General features: G+C 37.9%; 2 protein-coding genes across 3 annotated transcripts in view; one reads left to right on the top strand and one right to left on the bottom strand.

Moving 5' to 3' along the window:
* The window catches only part of LOC137196633 (regulating synaptic membrane exocytosis protein 1-like), a 275,917-nt gene that overhangs the window by 159,874 nt on the left and 103,112 nt on the right, over nt 1-12,931 (top strand). The gene's annotated exons all lie outside the window — the stretch shown is intronic.
* On the bottom strand, nt 3,075-11,384 carry asrgl1 (asparaginase and isoaspartyl peptidase 1). Of its 2 annotated transcripts, none has more exons than XM_067609394.1 (7): nt 11,306-11,384; nt 9,543-9,749; nt 8,746-8,888; nt 8,099-8,253; nt 7,087-7,208; nt 5,731-5,841; nt 3,075-5,369 (listed from the first exon to the last, which is right to left on the bottom strand). In XM_067609394.1, exons 2-7 carry the CDS (start codon nt 9,727-9,729, stop codon nt 5,155-5,157), a joined length of 933 nt encoding a protein of 310 aa, XP_067465495.1. In that variant the 5' UTR covers nt 9,730-9,749; nt 11,306-11,384; the 3' UTR covers nt 3,075-5,154. The 2 variants fall into 2 exon arrangements, with proteins under 2 accessions (XP_067465495.1, XP_067465496.1); XM_067609395.1 differs by lacking the exon at nt 11,306-11,384 and adding an exon at nt 11,241-11,264.

Here is a 12,931-nt window from a genome sequence, read left to right as displayed (position 1 = left end):
ATCTGTGAGCTGTACATTTAACCCGTGACCTAATCTCCATGTGCATCCTGTGTTAGTCTAAAAAAGCGTGTCAGGCTTCAAAATCATCATAAAATTTTTATAGATAATATATACTGTAAGTAACATACATTTGTCCATCAATCTACCTACAAGAAACCATGAAATTGATCATTTCCAGAAATCTAAAATCTCAAGAAATCTCATTTCATCACGATAATTCAGTCCTAGTCATGGTGGTGTCCATCACCACTGTCCGTCAGTGGTGAGGATGCAATTTATGAAGACTCCTATGATATAGGCTAATCCACTCCAAGTGTGCCAGACACTACTAGTTCTGATGTGGCCCATCTTCCATATTATCCCTGGTCTGTGAGGTCTCTTCATGTCCAAGTTCCACCCTAGACTGGCTTGAGGAGAGAATCCCCCCACTGCCTGTCTGAGTGAGGGAGATTCAAACCATGAGAGTCCCAGTGATGGACTCTCAGAAAGCAAGATTTCTGAAGATGATGATGATGACTAACAGCCTGCTACTCCCACTCATGTTAAGCCAGGAGCTGCTTCCAAAGATAATACAGGCAATGTTTGTTTGCCAGTTGTAAGTGCCACTGATGATGACAGAACATCCAACACTAACTCAAATAACAGCACTGCAATCTATCAATCTGGAGAGTGTTATCATTGACCTTGATGGAGCCTGGCAGGAGAATCTGTTTGCCACTGCTGCTTCAGAGTCAAACTGGTAGTGATTTCATTCTTCAGATATTGGACAGACTCAAAATGACCAATAATTGACCAATAATCTAAATTAGACTTCACCGTCACCTCACAGCAAAAGGTTTTGGGTTCAAACCTGCCGAATGACAGGAGCCTTTTTCTGTGTGGAGCTGACATCTGCTCCCTGTGCCTGCGTGGGTTTTCTCCAGGTATTCTGATTTTCTTCCCACATCCAAATATATGCAGTTGGATTGATTGGCAACTCTAAACTGTACTTAGGTGTGAGTGTGAGCATGAATGGTTGTGGGTCTAACCCTGTGACACATTAATCTGGCCTTGATGAGACCTTTCTCTTGTCTAAAATTGAAATTTAAAAAATAAAACATTTAAATATATGATTTATTATTCATGTCATTATTTCTATTGAGTATTTATGCTTGTGTATCTAGCCAACACCAGCACATTTTGGATTTGCAATAGAGACAAGATTGACCTTGAGCTTTTTTCCATGTCCATTAAATGAAACACACTATATGAAGAATCTGAACAATGACGGCCCTAAAACTAACCTCTCATTTTCTAAAAAGAAGTTCAACCAATAATGATTTTGCAGTTATTAATATATATAAGAGGACAAAACAGTTTTTGGACATATTTATAGATACCCATGGCAGCGGTTAGAGACATGCTGTCAACCAGCATGTAGCACTGATTACATTGTTCTGACATTCAAACAATTTGATAACTGATATTCATATTAGCTCTTTTATGGTGCTAATATTTTCTTTGCGTGTCTCCAGGGTTTCATTTTTTGACACCAAAGCTCATAAATGCAATACTTCATTTGACAACTGTCACCTTTTAACAACAACCCAAACTTTCCAATGAATAATGGCCAGAAAAGGATCACTCTGAATGATATTGGACAATATGAGGTTCCATCAGACTGCGGTGCAGCAGGTCAGGAGAGACTCCAAAACAGTCAATTAATACTAATGCTCTGTCTCCATACTCCATACATATTTATTGCAGCATGGAGATAGAAAGTCTACAAATACAAATCTCATGTCCAGGTACATTCACTGAGGTCATGGACTTCATTTGAAGCACAGTTTCAGTGTTTTAAATGTCATATTAAATGCGGTATGTTCTAGCTCCATTGGTCTGAACAGTCAGAATCCTTTAGTTGAGTTTATGTCTTTTTTCTTATAGTATCTAACTAAATTTAGATTGATTCCTTTTTGATGTACACACTTTCATTTAGTTGTATATTTTACCATTTATAAGTATAAATAACACTTCATTATATAAATTAAAGTGATAATTACACCAATGGATCATAATGATTTATCAATAACCTGCATGTTCTCATCTAAAATAGTAATTGTATCAACTTTCTTTAATAAAATATCTAAGAAAGTGAAACATTTATATCTGAAAATGAGTTCATGTTTGGGGTTCACCCTAAAACATCTTGGTCATGATCCAGCTAACTGTCAATAAACTGCACTTGTGCAGGTTTGGGCTTAAGGACTGTTTGGGACTGCTATCAAAGACACTCATTAGATCCCCGACCCTAAAGATCTGCCCTGTTTAACCCTGGAAATGACTCTTTTCATCCAGGTACTGTAGTTGAACCAACAGTTCCAGTGCCAATGACTGTCTGTTTACACAACCAAAGAAGAAGAAATATGTCTTCTTTTACTGGCTGTTGTGTGGATTCAGGTGGAGAAGGTGCAGCTGAGTCAGCATCACTGACAGAGAAAATGCATCTGACGGAAGTCATGTAACTTGTGTTTGCTGGCTGTTTCACTGTTAATATGTATTAAAACAGCACCATCTAGTGGATCCAATGGGGTAACACATATAGTATACACTATAATACACATCAGTGCACTTCAACACACAGACTTTCTGAGTAAATGAAGCATGAGACACACAATGGTCAGGGATTAAAGGCATTTTTTGTCATCATCAGTGTTTTTCTAACAAAATGCTTCACCATTAACAATCATCATCGGGTCAGCAGCACGGCAGAAATACTGGCCACTGTTCAAACTTTGCAGTGAGATCAGTGCTTCATTTTAAGCATATCTAAATTCCCACTACAACCACAGAAAAATCACAGGGACTTACTGTTTCAACACACAGATTCAAACCAGTAGCTCTCAATACATTTATATGATTACACAGGATGAGGAGGTGAAAATCTAAATCAAAACAGTGTTAGTGTTCATTGAGTAGTAAAGTACGTGAACACAGCAGGAAGACTCGGCAGTATTTAAACATTTCTGGTTTTCCATCCATTATTCAAACTGTTGAATTGTTAAGATTTTGAAAAAAACAAGAATATTATGTAGTTATTTGCCCAGTAAATTTTTTATTCATTTATTTTAGTACAAAATTCTAAATTTCACGAACAATTGAATTTACTACATCATCTACAACATGTCCCCTGTCTGCCAACTAATCCAGTACAGATCAGATCAATACTGCTTTAAATTTGCATATATGAGGATAGTGTATGTGTGTGATAGTGGGATAACAACTTCGGTGAAGTTTGAAACTAAGCAGGTCTGAAATGTGAAGACAATGCAGAAGTGCCTTAAACATGCATTCTCTATAATGGCCATCAGGGGGCCAAAATGACCCTACGTCTGACCTCATCTCCTCAGTGAACACTTTCCTAAGGAGTTTATGGTGTCAGTTGCTTGTTTCAAGTCTTCTTCAATACAGCATGATGTTCATTTTGTAAATTATGGTCCCATTTAGAGTAAAATAGATGATAAAGCTGGGTATGCTTTAGGGCGTGGCTACGTTTTGATTGACAAGTCGCTACCATGGCGGGGCATAAGGTGCTGTCATGGATGTATTACATGGATGTATAATAAGAGCTGGATAGGGCGCCAATTTTTCCCAGTGGCCACTTGTGGCATTGCAGCGAGAAATCCCCCTGCGGCCCAAAAAGCATTTTCCCCATAGACCACCATTGTAAAAGAGACATCTGTAAAACTGTTGACAGGACACCTCAAACTGCAAACAACATCAATTGTGACTCTTTCTATTATGAACTTTTGATCCATGGAGGTTTTATATTTGTAAAACTTTCCAGTGAATGAGCTGGAAATTGTATTTGGCGTATGCGCTGCCAGCCGAGCAATTTCTATAGGACTGAATAGGTGCCATTTTTAAAAAAGTTTCTAGCTTCCGAGTTTACTTCCGTGTTGTGCGGCCCACTGAATATGCACAGTAGTGTTTCCCCTACTGGCCCCGCCCCCGAGTTCCCACTTGGCCCATAGACTTTACACTATGGTGACGTCACATATTTTTAAATCACTTTTCTCAGCTCAAGTAAAGTTTTACAAATATAAAACCTCATCAAAAATTCATAATAGAAAGAGTCATATTTGACCTTGTTTGCAGTTCGAGGGGTCCTGTCAACAGTTTTACAGACATCTCTTTTTTTGGTGGTCTATAGGGAAAATGCTTTTTGAGGGGCTGGGGGATTTTTTGCTGCAATACTGCGAGTGACCACTAGAAAAAAATTGGGTGCAAGTCTGAGCTGTGGAGGCCTATCCAGCTCTTATAATACATCCATGGGTGCTGTAGTTGGACCCTCGGGAGCTCCTCCCCAGCTCCACGCTCTCGTCCAAAAATATTTACTTCTCATCACTTGTGGCTCCAAAAAAACAAGATGGTGATGGTCAAAATGCCAAAGTCGAGGCTTCAAAACAGAAGTCCACAAACCAATGGGTGACATCAGAGTGGCTACTTTCATTATTTTTATACAGTCTATGTTTGAAACCAACTATAGGAAAAAAAGTAAGATAAGATTCTAAAGATATAAAGATTCTTATGTTGGGCCCACATTTTAAGCTGCGGCAAATATGGTTTATTTTTTTAACTAATCAAACTTTTGTTCTGGAGACAAAAACTTGTTAGCTGATTTGCTGATGTGTGATTAAAAAAAAAATTGGTTTGATGTTGCACCATCATCTCTCATATCATGCAGATTGTTTAGACTATGGAGTTGGATTATCCACCTCCTGTGTGCATGACAGCTTGTCTCCAGAGTGAAACTCAACTCCAGGTCCAGATCAGTGAGCTCTTGTGGAAATAAATCCTGTTCCAGCTGAAATTCATGTGGTTTCAGACAAAGATCTTACTTCAACAGCAAGTCTCGTCAGTTTCCGGAGAACATCTGGAAGCCGGAGGATCATGGGAAATCACACACTGCCTTAACACTGTAGATATTTTAATGATGGGGTCTAATCAGTAAAGACTTTTGGTTGGTCTCTTAATGAGTTCCATCTTGCAGTCAATAAGAAATTACATAATAAAAAAATAATTCTCACTGTTGTCCTTGCACGTATCCTCTCCTGGGTTATGCAGACCATGTATTATTATTTACTCGTATTTTCATGAGGGTTGCGTGCTCTGTCAGCGAGGGTCAGTGATGCTCTGGGTGAAGTGTTCCCCAGCGTGCAGGCCATAGTGCAGGGTGTCTTTCTGGGCTGCAGCCCAGGACATTTGCAGACTGGAGAAGCGAGCGGCCCAGTGGCCCTTGGGATCCACTGTCACTACCCCGCCCAGGCCCCCCACTCGGGACTTCATGTAGGCCAGACCCAAGTCGCTGGCTGCCTCTGCTGACTGACCTGAGAGCACAAAAGAGAGGAAATTAGGTCATAAAATGGGATGAAACACCTTCTGTGTGAATGGAGATTTTTCTTTTCCCACTGTATACATGCAGTACAGTATGAACTCCAACTTCAGTGGCCACTTTTTTGGTGCACTCACTGAAGAAGGACCCACTTCTAAATTAGAGTAAATGTAAATGAGTGTGTTTAAGTCACAGCTGGTACCAGCCATGTTCATAATGGCTGAGGGGGAGAGTTTTCCTTATTGTGTCATTTATTCTAACAAGAACTGAACCTATCCCCCAATCTCTGCATGATTTACATGCAAGCATTATCTATATTCACTGCAGAAATGTTTCTGTGTGTGTGTGTGTGTTACCTTGCTCCATGAGGAACAGGATGTGTCTGGCAAGAGTAACCTTCATGATGGCTTCTCCGTGGCCTGTAGTTGACACGGCTCCAACCTGGTTGTCAGCATATCCTCCGCATCCTGACACACACCAAGCAGAACATTACTCTGACACTCTGGCACACACTTGATGAGCTACAATTTGAAAAGAAATCCACCTCCTTCTTTAACATTTGATGTAAAGCCAGTTTGAAATTCACTCACTGTATTTTTGAACTGCTTTATTCTGCAGTTGTATTGCTAAATGTGACTTTCAGGCTGATGTGGCCAAAACAAGTAAGCTAGTAAATGAATAATAAAGACTGTGATCTTCAAGTAGTAGTCATTATATTAACTGGCCATGTGGGGGCAGTGCAACAAGCTGCAAACACAACATAAATTTGTTAGGACGACTGTTAGCTAACAGTCACCTATTTAGAGACACATCCAGCAGACACAGAGTAACATTAATATTTATTTGAAGGCCTGTTTCTGTCCACCTGATGAATGTTAGTCCAGCATTCACTCTCTTTTTAGCTCTGTTTTTAGTCCTCCTGAGATAAATATCAGCTGTTTAGCTGATAAATGCTCCACTATGTTCACTGTTGTTGGTTTAAGTTACCTGAGTTATTAAATGTTTGGTCTCAATGTTCTGTGAGTTTGTATCTTATTAAAACAATGACTAATTTCATTCTGATTTGAAGTTTTGGCTTCATTGACTTTGTTGGTACAACTTTAACAATTTGTTGCTCATTTCAGGGTCTGGAGTTAAACATGACTGACACAGTCAAAATCCAATCAGTGCTCAGTGTGAAACAACCCTGAGATGATTTAACCTCTGTCACACCAGCATGTACATACAGTAAATATCTTCTCAAATGACACTTTAGGTTCTGGCATATTTGTCATGCAGCATTGTGTTATTAGTATGAGCCAGTCAGTGCTGTTCACCTCTGACACAGTAAGTTGGTGAGTATTACACTTGTTGTCAATGTGAAGCCCTCAACTTTGACTGAACGTAATGCAATTTTTACAAAATTCAACACAAATATGCAAATACAAATACAAATATATTAACATGCAACAGGCAACATGTCAGCTCTGTTGTACGATATGTTGTTAGAAATCACATAGCCAACTATTAACCAAACTGCCTTTGTTTACTAAATAACCAGACACCTGATGTACTGGTCAAAGTCTAAACAGATAACTGAAGACAAGGAAACAATCTGACAAAAACCTTTACAACCTTCACACTTTAAAGCCAATGAGTCTAGCTCTCTATCAGACAACATCTTTCATTTTTTCAAATATGTGTAACTACACACTACAGATGTGAGAACTGACCTATGCAGGGGGTGTCGCCCACTCGTCCTTCCATCTTGTTCAGAATCCCACCAGTAGAGGTTGCACAGGCTACATTTCCTTCACTGTCAACTGCCACGGCTCCAACCGTGCCCATCTTCCCCCTACGCAACAAAACATGAAGGAACATCACATTGATTTATGAATTACTTCATATTAATCTAAAGTAAACTAATCTAAATAAATAACATGTTCCCAAACCAATACTTCCACAAATATTTTCAACTTAGAAACTTCCTTCACAATTTCCCGAAAAAGAGAGCACAATTTTGGTAGTATTTTTATGATTATAAACTATTAATCAATATAAAAATCTATAGAATTGTAGAAAAACTGAACTGAAGGAAACACAGGATCCAATGAAGTCAAATGTGCATGAAGCAATTTTTAAAACAACAAACTCCAAATATTGAAGGGAGTTTTCATGGAAAGTATATACAAGATTCTTTAATACGTTACAGTGCAGACTAATTGGAGCCGTTACTTTAATGAATGAATGTACTATTATCATCAGTTTGCTTTGTGGTAATATCTCTGCAACATCAGTATTTCCATTTTTTTATATTCATGTAATTATGCATGTGACATTTTTTCCTCTATATAATTTTCATTTCTTTCTTTCTTTTCTTGAAGCAAAAGTATAAATATGCAAAAAATGCAGAAATTATGCAATCTAAGCAATGGACATTTAACTTGTGCACTCTTGCAATAAAGTATATTAAAACAAAGAGACTTCTCATATCACTCCTGCAGGCAGCATAATCCACTTTGCTGCTGTTGACCTGTGAGCTCAGCGGGTGCTAAAAATCCTTCCTTTGAAAATAAATACTTCAGACGGAGCTCGGGAGCTATGAGGAGCCAATAGCACGGCAAGGAGGTACAGTAGTGTATTTAGTTATGTTGAGGAGAATGCGCAAGTGTTTGGAACATAATATACAGCAAAAAAAGGCATGGAGGAATAACAAAAATATTATCATGTGATGTCATGTCTCACATTTGGCACTCCACAGGGTTGGCATCCGGTGCCAGGTTCTTTTTCCAGCGCATGCGGGAGTACTCAGTGATGAGGGACTCTTGGGGCACCTCAGGGACACCCATGACCCGGGCAAAGTGATTGGCACCCTCCGCTGTCAGAAAGGCATGACTGGTCTAAAACAGAGATCAAAGTTCACATCCATAAAACACATCTATAAATTATTACAAAACAGATTTATACTTGGAAAGCAGGAGTGTTTTGAGGCTAATGTCCAAACCAGATTACAGTCATAATCATGGTTCATACTTTCTTTCTTCAAGCTACATTACATGTTATTTTGGTTCTTTTGGCACATTTCATCAAGTTTGTACTGAAACCTGCAAATAATCTGTCATTAGCAAAGAGATGTGAATCTGCATTTATCTCAATTTAGCAGCTATGTAGATCAACAGCTGTGAGTGTATTTGAATGTTCATGGTGGCATCATGCATACAGTGTCTGCAGAATGTAGGCATTAAAAGAAGAGCTTAATTCTTGCACACAATAATACAGTGTGCTGTTAACACTTGAGTCTAAATGTATCAACATACATAGTTGCACATAGTATTTGCATAATATCTATGCCTTATATACTTGTACTACACTATATATACAGGTGTACATACCTTGTCCATGACCAGTCTTGCTAGCTGAACGGGGTTTGCTATGTTGCGAACAGCAGAGACGGCACCACTAGCCAGTGTTTTCCCTTCCATCACAATGGCATCCATCTCCACCTCTCCTTTGACATTCAGCACTGATCCACACCCTGAAAATAAATTTGACTTTAACCATTTACATTGAATGGTTAATGGTTTTGAGATTATAATTTTAAAAAAAAGAAGTCTTAAGAATCCTTTTTAAAAAGACAAAAAAATTCCTGTACACTGCTATCACCCAGTTCTTCTTTTATTCTACATGAACATGACAACGTTTAGCCACTAATGGTCTTCCATTCATCTTACACCCTCTGTGAGGTCCTGGAGAGTCTGACAGTTCCCCACTGATCCTGTAAACGTTGCTAGCATCAGAGCTCTCGAGTTTCTTTACTGTTTCTAAAAGAATCAGATCCACAGATCTTTTTCACTGTAGGCATTTTATCTTGTCATAGCAGGAAAAACACAGGTGTAACTTACAGCATTAATGATGGCTCCATTCAGGCAGTGTAATGCAGCAATTAACACTGTAATTAGTTACAATTGTGTCAAAATGCTTGCTTGAGTTATGAGAAAGTGGTGAACAGACTGACAGACAGCAGGCCTTTTACACAGCAGACATTTTGACTTGTCATAGTAGGAAAAGCACAGTTGTTACTAGTTTTATTAACGATGGCTCTTTTCTATTCAAGGGTTCCGGTAGGTCATGAACCAGCGGGCACAATAGGATGCTACTAATTACATAGTGTGTTTTTACATCACAGTACCTGCATTGAAGGAGGGGTTGTTCTCCAGCTGGGTCACAGCCTCCACCACAGCGTCCATGCTGCTGCCCCCTCCCTGGAAGACGGCGTACCCTGCTCGGGCAGCTGCACACACCCCTGCAGTGGACATCTCTGATCGCTCCTTTGGGATATGACCCGCCCCTCCATGAATCACCAGCACAGGCAACATGTCAATCACCTGAGAACGAACTGAGGAGAGATAAACAGGATGTGGGTTTACACGTGCCGTATCATAACAGACAGTTCCAGCATGATGTGAGTTTCACTTCCTGTGCTTTCTGCATGACATATTTTCAAATCTTTAATTGTAAACACTGTGGTGTTTCTCAACCTTAAATGTAGAAAAATCAAGCTTTAATTTCAGTGTCACACTTCTCAAACACCTCTGACTGAAGCTTAAGTGCTCATCTTTGTCGACCATGCACTTCTTTACCTATGCAGTATTTGATTATTTGTTTTTATCTTATTGATTTTTTAAAAATGTTTTTGAATGTTTTATTTTACATTATGATATTTAGTTCTCTATTTCCTTTTTAAAGTTTAATGCATTATGTAAACCACTTTGAAATGTGTTTTTCTTCTTCTATAACAACTGGGTGAACATTAATATGAAAGACATATATTAAATATATAATAAATAAAAAATATAAAAATACATAATGTCAACTATAGTTGATTAATTGATAAGTTGATCAACAGAAGACTAAGGCTGCAACTGTTTTGATAATTGATTAATCAAATGCTCCTTTTTGAGCAAAAATGCAACAAAAAAAAGAAGCATCTCTCACTTGTGAATATTTTCTTCTTTCTGAGCTTTTTATGAAAGTAAACTGAATATTTTTGAATTTTGGAATAAAGGTCACATTTGAAGACTCCACCATGGGCTCTAGAAAATAGTGATGAGAAGTTTTCATTATTTTCTGCACTATTCTATAGACCACTGGTTCCGCTGATTCATTAATTATATTAGAAATGAAAATTATTGTTTATTGCATCTGCACAAATGTTATCAAACATGGAATTTAGCCTAAATCATAAAATCATAAATCAACACTTTGCTTTACATGTAAGCTCTAGAGATAAAAGTCATCATCAATCCAGTTTTATTTTATGACCTATTAATGAATGTATGAGACATCAAAGTAAATAACTCGCTCTTTTATTGTTCTCTACAAGGATACTGCAGGTCAAGCTTCCTTGAATGACAAAATGAAATCTTAAGTCTCTTTAAATATCCGCTGTTTAACAATATGTTTCGTCAGGGAGTGAAAGAAATAAAGTTATAGCCTAACATCATATTAAAACAGGTGTGTTACATATTTGAAACTTAAACCAAAGCCACTTGATGAGCTGTGTGTGCGCTGAAGTAGAAATCAGGAAAGACTCAAGTCAAGAAGCAGCGCCGCCATGCTGCGACATGACGGAAAGCTGCAGGCAACCAAACTAACACTAAACTGACACTAAACTAACACTGAACTAACATTGCTGTCACTGAACACAACGGCGCAGGCTGTGTGTACAACCTACTGACTGCATATGAATAAATACATTCATATAGCGGTACAACCCAACTCTATGAAAATGAGCAGATTGGCCTATTTGCATTCAGCGTAACGGACGCTATTTGTTTTTCTTGGCTATCGCAGGCTTAATATAGGCGACATTAACATTACAACTAACCTTCTCATGTCCACATTATACCGCTAACACACCGAATATAATAAGAAACAACCGAGGAACCTTACCGACTGTCACGGAGGACTGGTGAAGTTGACAATAATTCGCAGCACTTCCGATATGTAGTTACCATGACGTTTTCAAAATCAAATGCAACACGTGACAGCAGCAGTGGGTTCAAACAGGAGCAAATGTTTGTTGGCAGGTCTTTATGTTTTATTTATTACTTTTCATTAATTTAAGAATGAAATATAAAATAGATTTATACACTGTTAAGAAATGTATCTGAGGGGTATTTCAGTGTTTGTGAGGAACTAATCTGTTCTGGTCAAACAGGCTGAAATTGTGCAATTCACACATTAAACTTTAATTTCTGGTAGGTTTATTAGACTTAATTTCAGCACCATTCACTGTTCAAATAGCATGTATTGGATGTAACAAGGTTACATTACAACAACTGGGATATACAGGAGCCTTGTGTTTATTTTGTTATCTATAGTAGATTTGTGAAAAATTATGTAACAGACCTACTGTGCAGTGTCTTACGGCTATTGCTACTGTGAAAATATTTATTATTTAATATATGTAGTCTATATAACCTATATAACCTACCTATGTCTATTTGAACAAACAGAAAAACACATACAGTTTAAGGAAGGGTCAAACATTTTACTATAACTTGATTTAAAATGATTATTCATTTTAATATGCTTGTGATTATTCTCATTATTATTATTATTATTATTATTATTATTATTATTATTATTATTAGTAGTAGTAGTAGTAGTAGTAGTAGTAGTAGTATGCTTACACAGTGCTGTGTTTGAAGTTCTGTGGTCATAAAAAAACAAAAAAAACAAACAAACCTAGCTTCTTATTATGAAGGCAAAATTTCCTCATTTCCGTTTTTATTTTTGGTTGCTTGATGCAACCAGTGCAGTAGACTGAAAGTTAAACATTACATAAAAAGACCAATTAGTCCAGTTAATAGTCAAGTAGGCCACATTGATCCGTTTAGCATTGTCAACAAGGGCAAATATAACTAAGAACAAACAGTCTCTGTCCCATTAAAAATGTTACTTGGACTACAGAAAGCTTCCTTATAGGATAATTTGCTTGACTGTTAGCAGTGAAGAAATCAGTGGTTTGATATAGACAGCCTGGTTAATATCATGTGACTGCAAGTTACCAACAGCAAGTGTGATCAAACTACATATTCCAAACACAGATGACATAGAGAATAAATCATAAAAACATGCAAACTATGTTTGTGTACCTATAGGTTTAAGATACCAAATAGCTCAGTCATCAGCCATCAAACAGCCCCTGATTAGGCCTTGATACATGCATACAGATACAGTAGCATGGGCTACTGGCATGGTTTGCAGGGCACGATACTCTACATGACCAATAACAGTCATGTTTCTATCATTATGTAGCAGATGTTTCTCTGACTTTTCCACCTTCGTCATCTTTGCTTTCTTCAAAAGGGAGACAGGCCTACCTGAGATGTTCTTTTATTTGACCAATATGTTTATTGAAATGTGTCTGTTGTAGTTGAATTATTTGGCTTCTTCCCTTAGCATGTGGCTCTAAATAGGAAACTCCTTTAGGCTGACTCAGAGCTAGTGAGCAAGTCAAGCAAGTATACATTGTTGCATGCCCTGCAGTAATGTTCCGAGAATTGGTTTGTT

The sequence above is a fragment of the Thunnus thynnus genome, chromosome 14 (genome assembly GCF_963924715.1).
Source record: "Thunnus thynnus chromosome 14, fThuThy2.1, whole genome shotgun sequence".
Lineage (NCBI taxonomy): Eukaryota > Metazoa > Chordata > Actinopteri > Scombriformes > Scombridae > Thunnus > Thunnus thynnus.
The sequence above is the reverse complement of the archived record's forward strand: the minus strand, read 5'-3'. Positions and strand labels throughout refer to the sequence as shown.